Source organism: Seriola dumerili, unplaced genomic scaffold (assembly GCF_002260705.1).
Source record: "Seriola dumerili isolate Sdu_G_001 unplaced genomic scaffold, Sdu_1.0 BDQW01000322.1, whole genome shotgun sequence".
NCBI lineage: Eukaryota > Metazoa > Chordata > Actinopteri > Carangiformes > Carangidae > Seriola > Seriola dumerili.
Window position 1 is genome coordinate 2868773 of NW_019174577.1, and position 15000 is coordinate 2883772.

Consider the following 15000-nt stretch of genomic DNA (forward strand, 5'->3'; position numbering starts at 1 on the left):
CCCCCCTCTCCATCTCTCAGAGGTGCAGCCAGCACCCCAGTCCATTTCTTCTTTTTGGCGACAAGAGCTGACAGTCCAGCTCTGCCTAGCTTTGCTGCCAGCTCTCTCTCTCTCTCTCTCTCTCTCTCTCTCTTTCTTTCTCTCTCTCTCTCTTCTTCTTTATCTCTGTTCCCTTTCTACGTCTCCACTGCTGGGTAATAGTTTTTCTTCTTGGAATTAAAGTACAACTTTCACTGCATTTTGCTTGGTTAGCCCAACTAAATTTAAAATGGATGGCATTTTAGTAGCATATTAGAATTTCTGTCATTCTGAACAGAATGGCAATTTCTAACTAAATTCTCTTTTTTTTTGGGAACGGAAAGCAATCGCATTTACACAGATGGTGCTTCATTTATTTTAAGTGTTATTATCAAAATGTTAAATTCCCCTGTTGGGGACCAATAAAGTGCTACCTATTTTCAATTGTTATATGACATTATAAGCAGTGAACAACAGCAAAATACAGTGGCACTACTATTCCACACTAACTTGAAATAGAGTAAAAGAGCTGTATTAATCTCGAGAGTGCCTGTACTGTAGTTCAACTTTTTTCAGGATGAAATGATCAGCAGATTGTAAAACTATACTACTAAAGTAGCTTTTCCAATAAATACTCTGGTCTCTTTCTTTCATCTTTCTTTCTCATTTTGTCTATTTGTCTTTCTTCCTCTCTTTCTGATTAAAGCTCTGTCATTAAATGTGTCTGCTGTGGGGTTTTGGAATCAATCTATCACACCCGTCAGTTTTATTGTGCACATATCGTGCCTTTTTTTTTTTTGTTGGTGGCAGCACATTAATTCCAACATAAAGTCTCTTTGGGGTTTCCTGTCTTCAAAAGTGGTTAACATCTTGTGTCTGTGAGTCCACAGCTGAATTTGGAATTTGGAAGAACGCAGAATAAATCACAAGGAGCAGAGAAGACCACTTTAGACAATATCTGTTTCAAACGTTACATTTCAAATCCAATTTGAGGCAGAAAAAAATTTGAGATGAAGGCAATCCAGAGCTATAAGAGCTATGCTGACATGCTCCTGAGTGATCTGCATATTTTGTTCTCTTTTAAGGTGCATCGCAAGCTACACAATACACAATGTTTTCCAGATATAATGCCTAGTATTCATCTTGAATCACATCATTTCTTGCAAACATTGACTTTGCCTCATCTCGGTCACACACTGAATAACCTCACCTACCTACAGATGCTGCATCAGATAGTAGGATTGTAATTATTTGTTTTCCCAGTTATTTTGTTAATATGAAGCTGATAAAAGTTCAAGTCGAATTTTAGATTTTAAGTTCAGAATACCTGTATGACAACAACGATGCATCCTCCTCTTATAATCCTTAAAACTGACATGAAACACAAATTTATAGGTGGTCTATAGTGTCGTATATTGTTTTGTGTAGTTTCAATGTATTAGTCTGGAGCTGTTGCAGCAAAAGTGTTTGGACAGACTCGCTTTATTCCTTTATCATGAATTTTGAACAAATACTCTGTTGTAACAATGTAAACCAAGAGCAGGTTCCAGTGTTTTAACAGAAAGCAATGGTGCATTTTTGACACTATTTCATCTGAAACACAACAACACAATAACAATATCATAACAGGGGATCTGGACTGGGGTTTAATATAGCCAAGCAATTCAAATGTGCCCTGATTGGTTCTTAAACTTGCCTTACATCATCCCTAACTTCAAGCATTGGACATAACTTCAGCCAGTGCTGGAGTCTGGAGTAAGTATGTACACTGCACTCTATATTTGGACAGAAACCCACTGTTTGATGTGCCTGTGCTATAATTACCTTGATAGCTAAATGACACAATGATTATGAGGTTAAAGTGCAGAGTGCAGAGGCATTCATTTGAAGGCGTTTTTAGAGATTGTTTCAAACAATGAGCTGCTTTCTAACTGTGTATCTTGGGCATGCTGGGAGCTGATTGTAAAATTTGAAAAATAAATCTCCTCTCGTCTTACATGCCAGAGTCAACTGAGAGCAACAGAGAGGGAGTTAGCATGACAGAAAGAGAAAGAACAAGAGAGAGGGAGAGGGAGAGGGAAACACAGGCAGTCACCTTAAAAGAACATGCCATTCAACTGGATAATGATTCTGTCTATCTGCATGGAGGTCTTTCAACACAGCCGAACAGATCTCATGTCTGCTATGTGTATGTCTGCCTGTCTTTCTGTCTGGACATTTATCTGACTGTGTGCCTGTCTTTCTGTCTGCAGTTTGACTGCCTTCCTTTCCTGCAGCGTGACCCAGACAGTGAATTAGCAGCAAGTGTGAAGACACACAGACACTAGCATCTGAGAGCACACACTGCTCATCACACACGTGTTCATTCAAGAATACAGGATCTCAGTGATAATAAATGGAAATGACAGACAATTCACACTGACCTCCTTTATCATCTTCTACCTGGTAGTCTTTGTTTAGAAGAACCAGTGGGTGATTTCACGAAAGAGTCCTAACTATCCCATGCTGTAGATAATAGCTATACCTTGTGGACATCTAGTGTCAATTAACCTCAGTCTGTCACCACCGGTCCTGTAAAACACACATTTACCATTGCTGTAGTCAGGCCTGCTGTTGGTGGGGAACAGATACAGGATAGATAACTGTACCTGTCTGTGAACAGCCCATCCTCTATGTGCACACTCTGAATCAAAACATAATCGTGCTGGCTTGTCCTGCAGAGAATAGGGCTGGCATAGCTGATAGTCAATATCGACCGCTCGTGCAAGTGGATAATGTCAATGTTAATTCTTTAACTCTGACTGTGAATGTTCGCTCCCTCAGTGCACATGAATATTGAAAAATATTTTCAGACTCAAAAGGGCTCATGCTGAGAAGGCACAACGACAGTCTGAACCAGAGGTGTTAGCAAAACAGAGTATAGAAACTTAAGAAAGTCGGACAGTTTAACTAGTGTGATTAGCTATCCAATGAACTTTTTTTAGAATATTTCCAGGCTACAACAAGTGCTGCTGTGGCAGGTGAAGCAGCAAGAGAAGGTCAGGAAGGGACAGCAGTTAATGAAGAGAGAGATGTAGGAGAGGAGGAGGAGGACAGCTGCCAACATGCTGCTGTGGGAGCAGCAAGGACTGAAGCAACAGGTGAGATTGACAGCAAAAGCAACAAGATAGAGCACCACCACCACCACTGGAGTGGCTGTGGAGGTGGGGCCCAATTTGGAAAATTTTGCCTGCCTGTCCATAATTCCTAATGGCTGGCCTGGCTATGGTTACTACACGTACCAGCCAGTTCAATAGTATTACTATTTACTAATTCTCTCTTTTTCTTCTCTCAGCTACAGCAGCCACTGCTTGTTTTGCTTGATGATACTGTATCTAAGGAGGAGACAATCCACACAAATCAAGTCCTCGCTATTGTTATTAATTGCTCTGTTTCTGATGTTACATTTTTTTAATGTACAAACGTAAGACACCTATGAGATTATTTTTTTTTCATGCACTCATCTTAACATAGAAATTTAAACTGAAACTGATCCTGCTTTATCCTGCTAATATAGTGTACATTAAGTGACCAGAAAAATAGAAAACACATGTATGACGTGATATAATGCTAGACAACAACCCTGTGCTAAATACTACTGTGTGAACACAAAAATAAAAGAGGACAGCATCAAGAAAATATAGTACAAACCCACTCACACACACTGGCATACAATGTCTGTGTGTGTGTGTGTAAAATAACACATTCACCTCCTCTCGCCTACTCATTAAATGCAACTTCTACACAGAAAGTGAGGCACACACAAGCTCCACATATACCAGCATCACTTCCACAATGTGGAGAAAGAAAACAAAAAAATAAAGAGCAGTCTTTCTTACCTGCTTGTGCATCTCAATGTTGAGACCGTAGGACATTTCATAGTACTGTGGAGACAAACAAAAATGACAGAGCTTCCTTAGCATTTTATACACAGCACACATTAACATTCAGACTTACACAATATCTCCCGTTGAACATCTGTTGCTCAGTGTAGCTGCATATGCTGCTGTTTGTCACCGTGGTTTTAATGAAAGAAAGAAAAGTGAGTGAGAAGATCGGAGAGTGAGTGTGAGTGTGAGTGTGTGTGTGTGTGTGTGTGTGTGTGTGTGTGTGTGTGTGTGTGTGTATAGTAGAGCAAATTTGTGTGTGTCTGTGTATAAATAATGAGGTATTTATGTCTTGGTGTGAGTTATGTGCGATCACTGTCTCAGCACGTGTCTGTGTATGCGTCTGTGAGGGGTTTTAACAGTTAGATTGGTGTCTATGCATGGCTGCCAAATGAGCATGACTTTGTGTGTGTGTTTACTGCATTGTGTTTTTTGCCTCTGTGTTCATGTGTGTATGTATATGTGTTTATATGCCTATATATGGTGGCCATCAGAATAATGAGCCAAACTCTCTGAATGTTTGCTAAGAATGCTGTGCACTATGTTTCTGTATGTGAAAGTGTATGTCTGTACAATACATAGGACGAATGTATAAACTCCTTTTCGTACCTGGTACAATCTATCAGGATATTGGAAAAAGGCACACAAAACACAGGACAACACTGGAATGCTAACAAATAGGCCGGACCACATCTGGAGGTGATCTGGCTCGTGTCGTGACCAGACCTGAGCCAAGTAAATGCAATCTGCAAAGTGTGGCCACAATCGTAAGGAAGAAATCCACCCAACAAGTTCAAAAAGTCACTTCGCTCTGCCTCTTATGGCTATCTGCCAAATTCTACAGACAACGCTTTTCCTGGCAAAGGAAAACTAATTACACCCCATAAAGCAGGATTGCTTTGCTTGACCTGGGACAAACCACTTACCACAGCTTCAGTCATCAGATATCACTATTGAGATTAGAGTTGAAACAATTAGTCGATTAATCAATCAGCCAATTTTTAAACAAAACTGACACAAGTTCTGAGGTTTCAGTTTCTCAAATGTGAATATTTGTCGACTATTTGTCTGACTGTACCTCAGACAAAACACTGTTGGTCTGACAAAAAAAAGCACACTGCATACATCAACTTGGGCTTCTAATTGTGAGCATTGGGCATTTTTTTTCACTACTTTCTGACACTTCATATCAATTAATTGAGAAAATGATTAACAGATTGATCAATTTGAAAATAATCGTTAGCATAATAATGTATTCAGATTACATGTTGCAGCTGTAAAGCAGTTCAGAAACACAACGTATCTATAACAAGCATGTCATGCTCCAGTCTGAATGTGTGTGTTATGCGTCTCTTTGTATTCTCTGTATATGTGACACCAGCATATTAGACATACCTGTGTGTGTGTGCTTGTTAAATGCCTTATGCTACCACCTCTGCATGTGTGCTCTTGCTAAATGTGTTGCTCGCTCTCTCTCCTCTGGGTGTGTGTGTGTGTATGTGTATGTGTGTGTGTCAGTAATGTGCTGTAATGCTGTTGGTGGCGAGTGGCAAACAGACACTGAGGATCCGTCATGCTGACAAAGGCAGCCTCTGCCGCCGGATGAGCAACGCTCTGACTGATGAGAGCGAGACACGACTCTCTCTTCCCCTCTGTATTCTCTTGCTCATTTTCACTCTATCGCTCTCTCCTCTCTCTCCATTTATTCCCCACGTTATTCAGTCCCTCCCTCTCACTCCTATCTCTATCGTTCAGAGGCTGTCAGTCTGTCTTTTCTCTCTGCCCTCCTTCTCTCTGGTTATTCCCTTCCTTCTTTTTCCTGCTGTCAGATGTTCTTTCACTCCCCATTTCAGTTCATCTTTCTATTTCCTGTCTCCTTTTACTCACTTGCTATCTTTGTCTGTCTCTATCCATCTATGTACCTTTCTATCAAAATTCAAAATTCACTTTTTTGGCATGAACATTAGTAGATGCATAACTGCAAGATCACATTGTACGACGTTTACACTATGATAATTCAGAATTAAAAAGCAGAATTTATGGTTTCCACATCTCTACACTATGCACACCACACTACATACAAAATACAGCATCAGACTTTGAAGGAGCTGAATATAGTTTCATGTGTTGTTTCACTGGTCGTCCCTCAGGCTGCAACGTGCTCCGACATATTTTGCTGCTTCAGTGCGAATACAGTTTATTTCATTTTATAATCAAGTGTTCTTCTATCAGTTCCTTTAAATCAACTATGCTGGGCCATGCACCAGCTTCACACCCAATTACGATTCCAATGAGTTCCATGCATTGAATTATACATTTTTGGCTGGGGCGCAACAGTGCGGACAGCCCTATAATTGTGAATGTCGCTGACTGACGGACAGAGTGATCATAATTCCACCATTGGCTAGCTGAATGTCATGTGACTGAGCTGAAGTTTTCCTCATTGGCCATTGCTCTTTCAAAATGAATTGGCACAACAGTTTCTATTAGGGGGAGCTTTTACAGCCGGCCAATATAGTGCATTTGAAGTGCTTGGTTCGCTGAGACCACCACTTTTAATGTGTTGCTGTTTGTAAGCACAAATCGCCTCAGGTTTGCTTCACCTTTTGCCATTTTTATTTATTTTTTATTTTTCCATATTTTAGCCCTGCCATAGACAGATCACATGCCATTACACTGGGACGCTTGAAAAACATTTATATATACATTTTATATATATATATGCAAAAAAACAAAAGGAATGTTTTTCTGTTGGTCCTCTTTAACAGGACTGAGTTTGGTTCGTTTAAAAAGGAGTACATGTGAAAACCCTAATATTCTGTCACTTTTAACTTTCTCTGTGAGTGATCATATGACAATTAAATGTAGCCCAAAATCAAAACACTGCAGTTGTCTTTATATTATGCGTTTGGTGATTGTCAGACGATGTTTTAATGTGCCATGTTTCAGTCACTGTTTCATACTTGTTCCGTTGTCTAACAACAGAAAAAGAAAAACATGTAAATGAGAAGTGCTTTATTGCAAATTCGGCTGTATTAAAATACTGTACATGTCAGCACAGAGAGTTGGAGAGAAGAAAAAATGGCTGACATGAGGCAGAATGCAAATAGCCTACGACATGGTACAGCTATATACTAGGTTTTGACCTAGTCTTGTATTAATTTTTATTTTGGGAAAAAGATTATTACTCAGTATCATTGGATGCCTTGAGTCTGGTTCTGCAATTGGTATCAGAAAAAAAAAAGACTTGGATCAGTGCATCCACACCATGCCCTTCCTGCCCCAGACCTTTAGTGGTTGTGTGAATTATTACTGTTTGTTTGTCAGGAGCAATGACGTAGAGTGAAATTCTTATGGTATTGTAGAAGGAGGTTGCGGTGGACGGATTGATTACTAAATAGTGAGGATGGGAGAATGTAATTAAGGTTACTGTGGTCTTTCCCCAACTGGTCTTTTTTTTTTACTAAACCTAACATACAATGCAACAGCAGACAAATACGTACAACAAATACATTTTGTAACATAAAAAAGTAATCTTGTCAATAGACGCTTCAACCTTATTGGGTCAGTAACAAACAACGCATTTTGTAATTTACTTTATATAGACTACAGTATAGGAGGAAGTGTTCCTCCGTCTCTGACATGACAAGGTACCTATCTATCTATCTATCAGCCCTTTGCTATGTGTTGTTTCTCCGTTGTCACCTTCTTGATCTCTCTCTTCTTTGTCACCTCCTTCCTTTTTTTGTATCCTCTCTTACACTCTCCTGTCAAACACCTTTTCTGTCTTTCTTGCCAATTATCTTATCTTTCTTTCACTTTTTTTAACCTTCTTTCACTCTCTCCTCTCCTTATTACTCTCCCTCTTTTATCCCCCCTTGTTTTATCTATCTGCTGTATCATTTTCATCTCTGTCCTTTACTCTCTCATTCCTTCTCCTCTTAGTCATTTCTATCAATCATCTTTCTCCTTCTTCTCTCTCTATTTCATGCTCTCTCTCCCTCTATTGTCATTTTCTACTTGGCTCGCCCGATTTGTACATTTGTTCTCTCTCGTCCTTGTCAAGTGGTATATCTATATTTTCCCTTTTTTCTCCCCTTTTCAAGCTCATGTCCACCTTGTACTTTGCTCATTTCTATCTATTCCTGACACATACACGCAGACACAAATACGTATATATACAAAATATGTTTTCATGCACACAAAAACATACGCAATCTTGGAATCTCTTTCACGTGTAAAACTGCACACATACTTCACACAAGTATGCACACACCAGAAAACACATACACATTTATTAAAGCACTCACTCACAAACATACTTGAGCTAGCTCTTTGTGTTTCCATGTCTACCTCTCCTCCAGCCCTCTCAACATGAAAGACATGTGACATCTCTTTGTTCTCCCTCTTTCTCTCCCTCTCTCCCTCCATCTCTCATGAGCATCTCTCTTCACCCTTCCATCATTACACCTCTCCTCAGCCCTCCCCATCTTTTTAACTCAATTCCTGTCTGTCTCTCCTTATTAATTCTCCCTCCATCTCTCCCATCAGCCTCTCCACCTCTCTGTCATTACTCTCCCTTTCTCTTTTTCACTCGCTCCTCTTTCATTCCCTCCTCTCTAACATCCTCTTTTCATTTAGTATCTCACTTTTGCCCACTACACTGACAGCTGAGTGCCAAAACCAGGGACCTAGCATTTGAATCCAACCTTGCAAGAACATAGCTCACTTCAGCAGCTCTCCACTCCGGACTAAAATGAAACGGCTGACTGTACATAACCAACGCGACATTATGGACAGGAATGTAATAAAGGTATGATGGGAACGCTTCTCAGTAAAGCCAGAGGGAAAGCAAGTAGGTATGGGTTAGCAACAGCAAAAGCTAAGGAGCCTTGCCACTGTGCATTTCTGGGATTCAGTGGACAGTGGAAAGGTGCTCAGTTCACTTCTGTCAAGTTTTATTGAAACTGTTTAATTAAAAATGTCATTCAGGGACATATTTCTTCAGCTATGCATCTCTAAGGTTTAAGAAATGGTGGAATGTTAACAAGTCATCCAACATAAACAACCATACAAGTCACTTGTCCCTAACCTCGGATAGGAGCCATTGGAAAGTACCAGTGGCATGTGTACCTGATCTTCGTTGTCATGGTAACAATAGTAAACATGCAGTAAAGGTCAGGAATAAAAGGCACAACAGTGACCATCAGTTTCACGCGGTAAACGAACAGCAGTCTTGTGTGTCAAAGTCCTGTATTTTGTCGACCCATCCATCCACCCCAATCTCCAAATGCAGAATATAAACACAAATTAACAAATGGGTTATAACACGCTATAAAGTGCAGATGTAAGTATATCTCCAGTAGACACAGAGACTATTGTCTAAACAGATAATGACAATGTAGTCGATTGTAATAATATACAATATTTCTTCATAAGAAGTTATAATTGTTGATAAATACTGTACCCTAATAACCACTTAAAAATTCCCATTTTCTGCTACATGACAGTGTGTTATAACCCATTTATTTATATAGTCTATATAGTGCTTATAAAGTGCTAAAATATGATTCGCTGCTCAAGCTTGAACAACCCAACAGTATTGAAGTAGCTAAATTTGGCTTCACCTCCACGAATAAAATTCTTATATATGAGTGCAAAAAATTTAAATCCAAAAACCGTATTCAATATGATTAAAATAATCATAACAATGCATAACGAGTACTTTTACTTTACTTATTTTAAGCTTTAAGTACATTTTAATTGACAATACGAAGTTATCCTCCTAGGAGCAGGAAGTTATTTACTGCATTATGTGCAAATGCCCCTCATTGTACTGATGCTAGAGAACTGCAACACTAGTGCTGATAACAGTATTAGACTGTAATAGTTTATTGGTCCCTGCAGGATAATTTCTTATATGCTGACTTCCATGCATTAAAGTGTCACTTTCAGGACAGCTCTAAACAATTTAGAAGATTTTTAATTTGCCAGGACTTAAACCAGAGTCATTCAGACAAGACAGCAACTGTCAGGCAGAAAGCAGCATTACATTATCAGTATTTAATTCACCAACATGTAACAGCTGACCAAGAACTACAAGCTATTGAGTAAGTTGCAACATCACTCAGTTACAGTGCTAGAAAAGTTGCTCCAGCTAGACATTTGCTCTTTTACTATACAACCAATTCAGATTAGACCAGTTTCCTTTTGAAGAGGCAGAAAAAGAGAAGACTAAGTGAGTGAAATGTAGTAACAGTTGTCCTGTGGGTGTAGGCGAGACAGCAGTTAAGTGACTATTGTACTATTTTTGCAGTCTGTACAGCACTCTAGTGACAACGCTCTATGGGAGTCTGGTCTGGACTGTATTGTAGTTACAACTGTGCTTTGTAGTCTGTGAATGACTAATGATGTGTGTGTGTGTGTGTGTGTGTGTGTGTGTGTGTGTGTGTACTATGTATATTATAAAGCTGTATTACAAAATAAGGAAGCAAGGAGATAAAAGATAATGACAAATTAATTTATTCCTATTATTGTTGTATATGTCCTTTTTTTCCCATATAGCCTACTAATGTCAGTAGCAGCATATTTCTATAAAATAATAGGTAATACCCACACAGGGCTGGGTGATAATTCAATATTATTGTTTATTTACTTTCAGTGGAATTGCACTGATATCAAATTGTATGTTTGACCAAAATCTGAATTGAATTTCTCTGTATAGAAAACATTATATCAAAAGTCTCAGATTAAGACATAATTTTGCAAATTCTGTAAATATAGAATATGTTATATTCTGTGATATATCAGATTGGATTGAACAGAAATTCCTGTTATGATTTGAGTGCTTCTCCTTCTTCCACAACAAAAGACACATATGAAAAGGTGTCTGCCAGCTTCAGCACACAGCAAAACCTAAAGTTGTTGTGTGCTTTTCAAAACTTTGACAAGACTTACTGTATATGTGCCGGTCTATTTGCAAGAAAAGCGTTTGCTGTATGTAATGGAGGGAAATGAAATCTCTGGAGCTTTAAATTGTTTCAATTTCCAGTCCAGCTACAATATATATAAAAAACAAGAATCGCATGCACACACATTGTGAGTCTACATCTCACTCACTGCCATTATCATTGCTCCATTTTTTTTTTTGACTGCTTTTGGCTCATCATGTCAGTTCAGCAGGCGGGTTACTTTAGATAAATGAGGTGGCAGTGTAGTTCTTGTTTATCTGATCGCACTGTAACGTTCCACTCATCTGAACATACCCCATATCTAATGTGTATCTGCCACTAATAACATACACACTGCACTGTCATCATCAGGGCAAGACAGACAAAAAGCATTCCTGCATCTCTCTCAACGAGCTGCTCTCTCTCCCTCTCTCTGTCTCTGTCTCTTTCTGTTACTTTCTTCCTTCACTCTCGTGTTTCCCTTCTCCTTTCCACTCTTCCATTCTTCGGGGAGTGTTTGCTCTTTCGTTCCCCCCTCGCTCCCTCCACCCGCCTAGTGTTGAGAGAGTGTCAGACGACGGTGCCAGACTCTCTCTCTCTCTCTCTCTCTCTCTATCTCCTCCATGCATTCTGCGAAGAACGCTGGCAGACTTTAAAATGAGCTTTAGGAAGTGGGTCTAATCCAAGGTGATTTATCTAAATGGGACATTCATGTGTGTGTGCAACTCTGCGCTCAGGCATGTGTGGCTTCATAGCATGTTTATAGCGCATTCATATGTGTGTGCGCTGCTTACATGTGTGTATGGTCCTTGTGTTTACTCCTGTATGTTTTATGTGTGTGTGTGTGTGTGTGTGTAAAATCCTTATCCAAAGCATTGTTCATCGGTGTCTCTTGGGTGAGCTTGTCTCTTTCATCTGCCCGCCCACACACACAGACACACACACACGTACCGCCGATGTTAAAACATTTATTAGCACGCTGTGCTAACCCACATTAGCGGTTAGGTTAGCAGGCTCTGACTTCTCCATTGTGTCCTGTCAGCGGGTGACGACTAAATCAGTCACGGCAGACATTCAGCCTCACTGCAGCTTCTCTTGCAGCCAGTTTCATCACAAGGAGAGCCAGAACAACTGGATACTACCGACCTTGAATTTGAAGGGGTTTATATCTATAAACACATGTGTACAGTATGTATCATGGGGGAGCCCCCAGTCCATCTTTGTGAATACTTCTGTCCTGTTTGTTTCTCATGATCCAGACAGTTCAGACAGGTTTAAGACTCTTAAAACAGACTCAATCCTTCCCTACATCTGGCCCCGCTTAAATCCCCTGGCCAACTCCCACTATCGGATGGCAGAGCAACGTTTAGCTTAGTGAGGAGCAATCCCTCTTCAGATTCTGCCCTCTTCCTTCCTGCCCTCTTACATCAGTTTTATTTCTCCATCTCTTTCTCCCATTCTTGGCATTTTTCCTTCAACTACTCTGTCTAGTCATCCCCTCCTATATCTCCTTTGCTCTATCATTCTCATATACCAAAATGAGCCCTTTTGTGTCTTTGCTGTTTCTGCTGCCTTTCTTTTCTCCTTCTCTTTGTAAGTGTCCTTGTTCTGTTTTTTTTTTTTAACTTTTTTCCTTGTCTCTCTGCCAATGCCCTTGTGCCCTCTCTCTCTCTCATATTTCTCTTTCATCTGTTTCGCTCACTCTTTTTCTCTCCATCTCAGTGTCCCCATCTCTCTCTCTCCACTTCCCTTATTACTTCTATTCTCTCTCTTCATTTTTTCTCTCTCTCTCTCTCCTTCCCCCCCCCTCCTCCTCTCTTTCTCCCTTCTTTCTCAAGGAGTCTGTGACTGTAATGTTGCTGAAGAGAACACAGTGTGTCAGCCTGAATCAGACAGATGAGCTGGGAGTGGAGTAAGAGGCTGAGAGCACTGCATTAATCCACACACACATACACACACACTTCATCTCTGCCGGAGGGGATGTACCAAACGGACGAAGCACACAGATATATGTACACACACACATACACACACACACGTACACACACACACACTCACGATGTTCCAACAAATGACTGCATGGCAGGCATGAGACAAAACAGTGGAGCCTTGATACAATCCTGATACAAACTTCTAAATACAATATTCACACAAAATGAAACTAACACTATTGATAACGTTTTTAAGATATAACTTATATAATAAAATGAAACCACTGTATTTAGGTCTTTTTGAAAGTAAAGTAAGTGATCAAAGCAGCAACAACTGATCAAGACAATCATGACGCAACAGCAGAAAGTCAATTAGTCACTGATGGTCATCTTAGATTAGTTTTTAACTAAAGTTAACTGTCCTTGCATATTTATGTATCAGTTTTGCACAGTGAACAGGTTGGTAAAGACCTGCAAGTCATTACTGCAAACTGTGCAGACATCAAATATCCAATTTACACAATAAGGGTAAGCAAGCCTCATTGCTCAGTGCTGTCTCTGTTGAATCAGCACCCTTAATCTTCCAGTCCAAAATGCTCCCACATGTCATTTCTCAGATGCTAGTAATCATCAACTGACTGCTTGATAACTTATGTTGTAAATTTTGAAAATGTTCATATCGTAACAGATCCAATTTTTTTTTTTCCCCCCAAGTTTGAACAGTAGCTCAAATTTTGAATTCAAATTGACGGCCCTGTTGTCTACCCTCTCGCTACATAAGAGGGAAAATATGGTCATATAATGTGCAATTTAATATCCCATGTTTCATCTCACTATTATTTTGTATGCAGCAATATTTTGTGTCTTGCCAACAGCATGGCCATTCATTCCCACTAGACCCCTGCAGTGGCTCTGTACCTCACTTAAACACACACACACATACACAGTCATACACGTACACACCATCACAGTGATGGAGAGGCCACCTAATGTGATTCCCGACTGTGAGCTGTCACCCTCCAGTAGACATGTCTTTTTTATACTTTATATTAAAGGGGCTGGGCAGTCCACTCCCCCGTAAGAGTCTTGTCTTGTGTTTGACAGAAGGAATGTGAGAAGGACTGCAGAACAGTCAAGACACTGGGAAAAAAGGGTTTCTGAAAGCATTAAACCCTGAAAACAAAACAAAAAAAAAGCTGCAATTGGACTGATGATGAGCAAGGTTTCCCCACTTTGGGCCAGCAAGTCATATTAAGTCTACTATATATAGGTGGTGAGGAAAGAGGCAAGAGAAAGGAGAGATTGACACAAAGGTCTGTTTTGATTAAAATGGTGACTTTGGGGGTTTTATGATGCAAGACAACTATTTTATCTCCCCTTCTTTCACATTCCAGTGAGCTTGCTGCCTGCTTGTGTATCTGCTCTTTGCAAGACTCAACCTCAGGCCAGCAGGGGTGAACACAGCTCTCCAGGCGGGAGTCTTACTTGCACTTTGTGTAAGCATGTGACCGACACGTCTATGCCCCCTGATTAGCCAGGGCTACAATGCAACCTTATTTAAAAACACACAGTGGAATTCCAGGATGGAGGAGAGCAGTGAAATCTGAGAGCCATGAATTATAAATACAACAGCCAGAGAAAAGCAAGACGCCCACAGACACTCTCAATGTGTGTGACTTGATGTTTGTGTGTGTTTGCAGCTACCACTAAAGTTACACATTGCCAGTGTCTCTCTTCACAAAGAAATGAGCCAGTCTAGTACAGCAGCCAACATAAAACATATACTCCATCCAAAAAGCTAAAGAGAGTGGGTCTGCCAAACATACAAACACACTATATCCAAACCTGGCTCTGCCGTTTCACTGCAGCAACACTCCAGACAGGAGCAATTTGAGAGGGTTATGGCATCATTTCTGCAAGCGTGAAACGTGTAAAATGTACCCATTGCCAGCTATACAATTTAAGTAGTAAATGTGAGGAAAAACAAACTTCCCGACTTTGCAAAGTTTCATGCCATAAGGAGATGTCTAGCAGCAGAGTTAAAGCTAATGCCTTCTGTTCTACATGGTAAATGGTAGAAAAGTACAGCTCTTCAGCATCAATACAGTATCACAGTCATTGGTACACTTTAACTTTTTGCTTTTTGTTTTGTTAGTGTCACATCCTCTTAAATAG

The 15000-nt window shown here is 40.0% G+C and overlaps 1 protein-coding gene across 2 annotated transcripts in view; it reads right to left on the reverse strand.

Annotated features, from left to right (window-relative positions):
- Positions 1–15000, reverse strand: part of LOC111232080 (transducin-like enhancer protein 4) — an 82412-nt gene that overhangs the window by 49782 nt on the left and 17630 nt on the right. For both annotated transcript variants that reach the window (XM_022759434.1, XM_022759433.1), the window contains exon 4: positions 3897–3941. In XM_022759434.1, coding sequence (XP_022615155.1) covers positions 3897–3941 — 45 coding nt within the window. The remainder of the gene's footprint in view (positions 1–3896; positions 3942–15000) is intronic.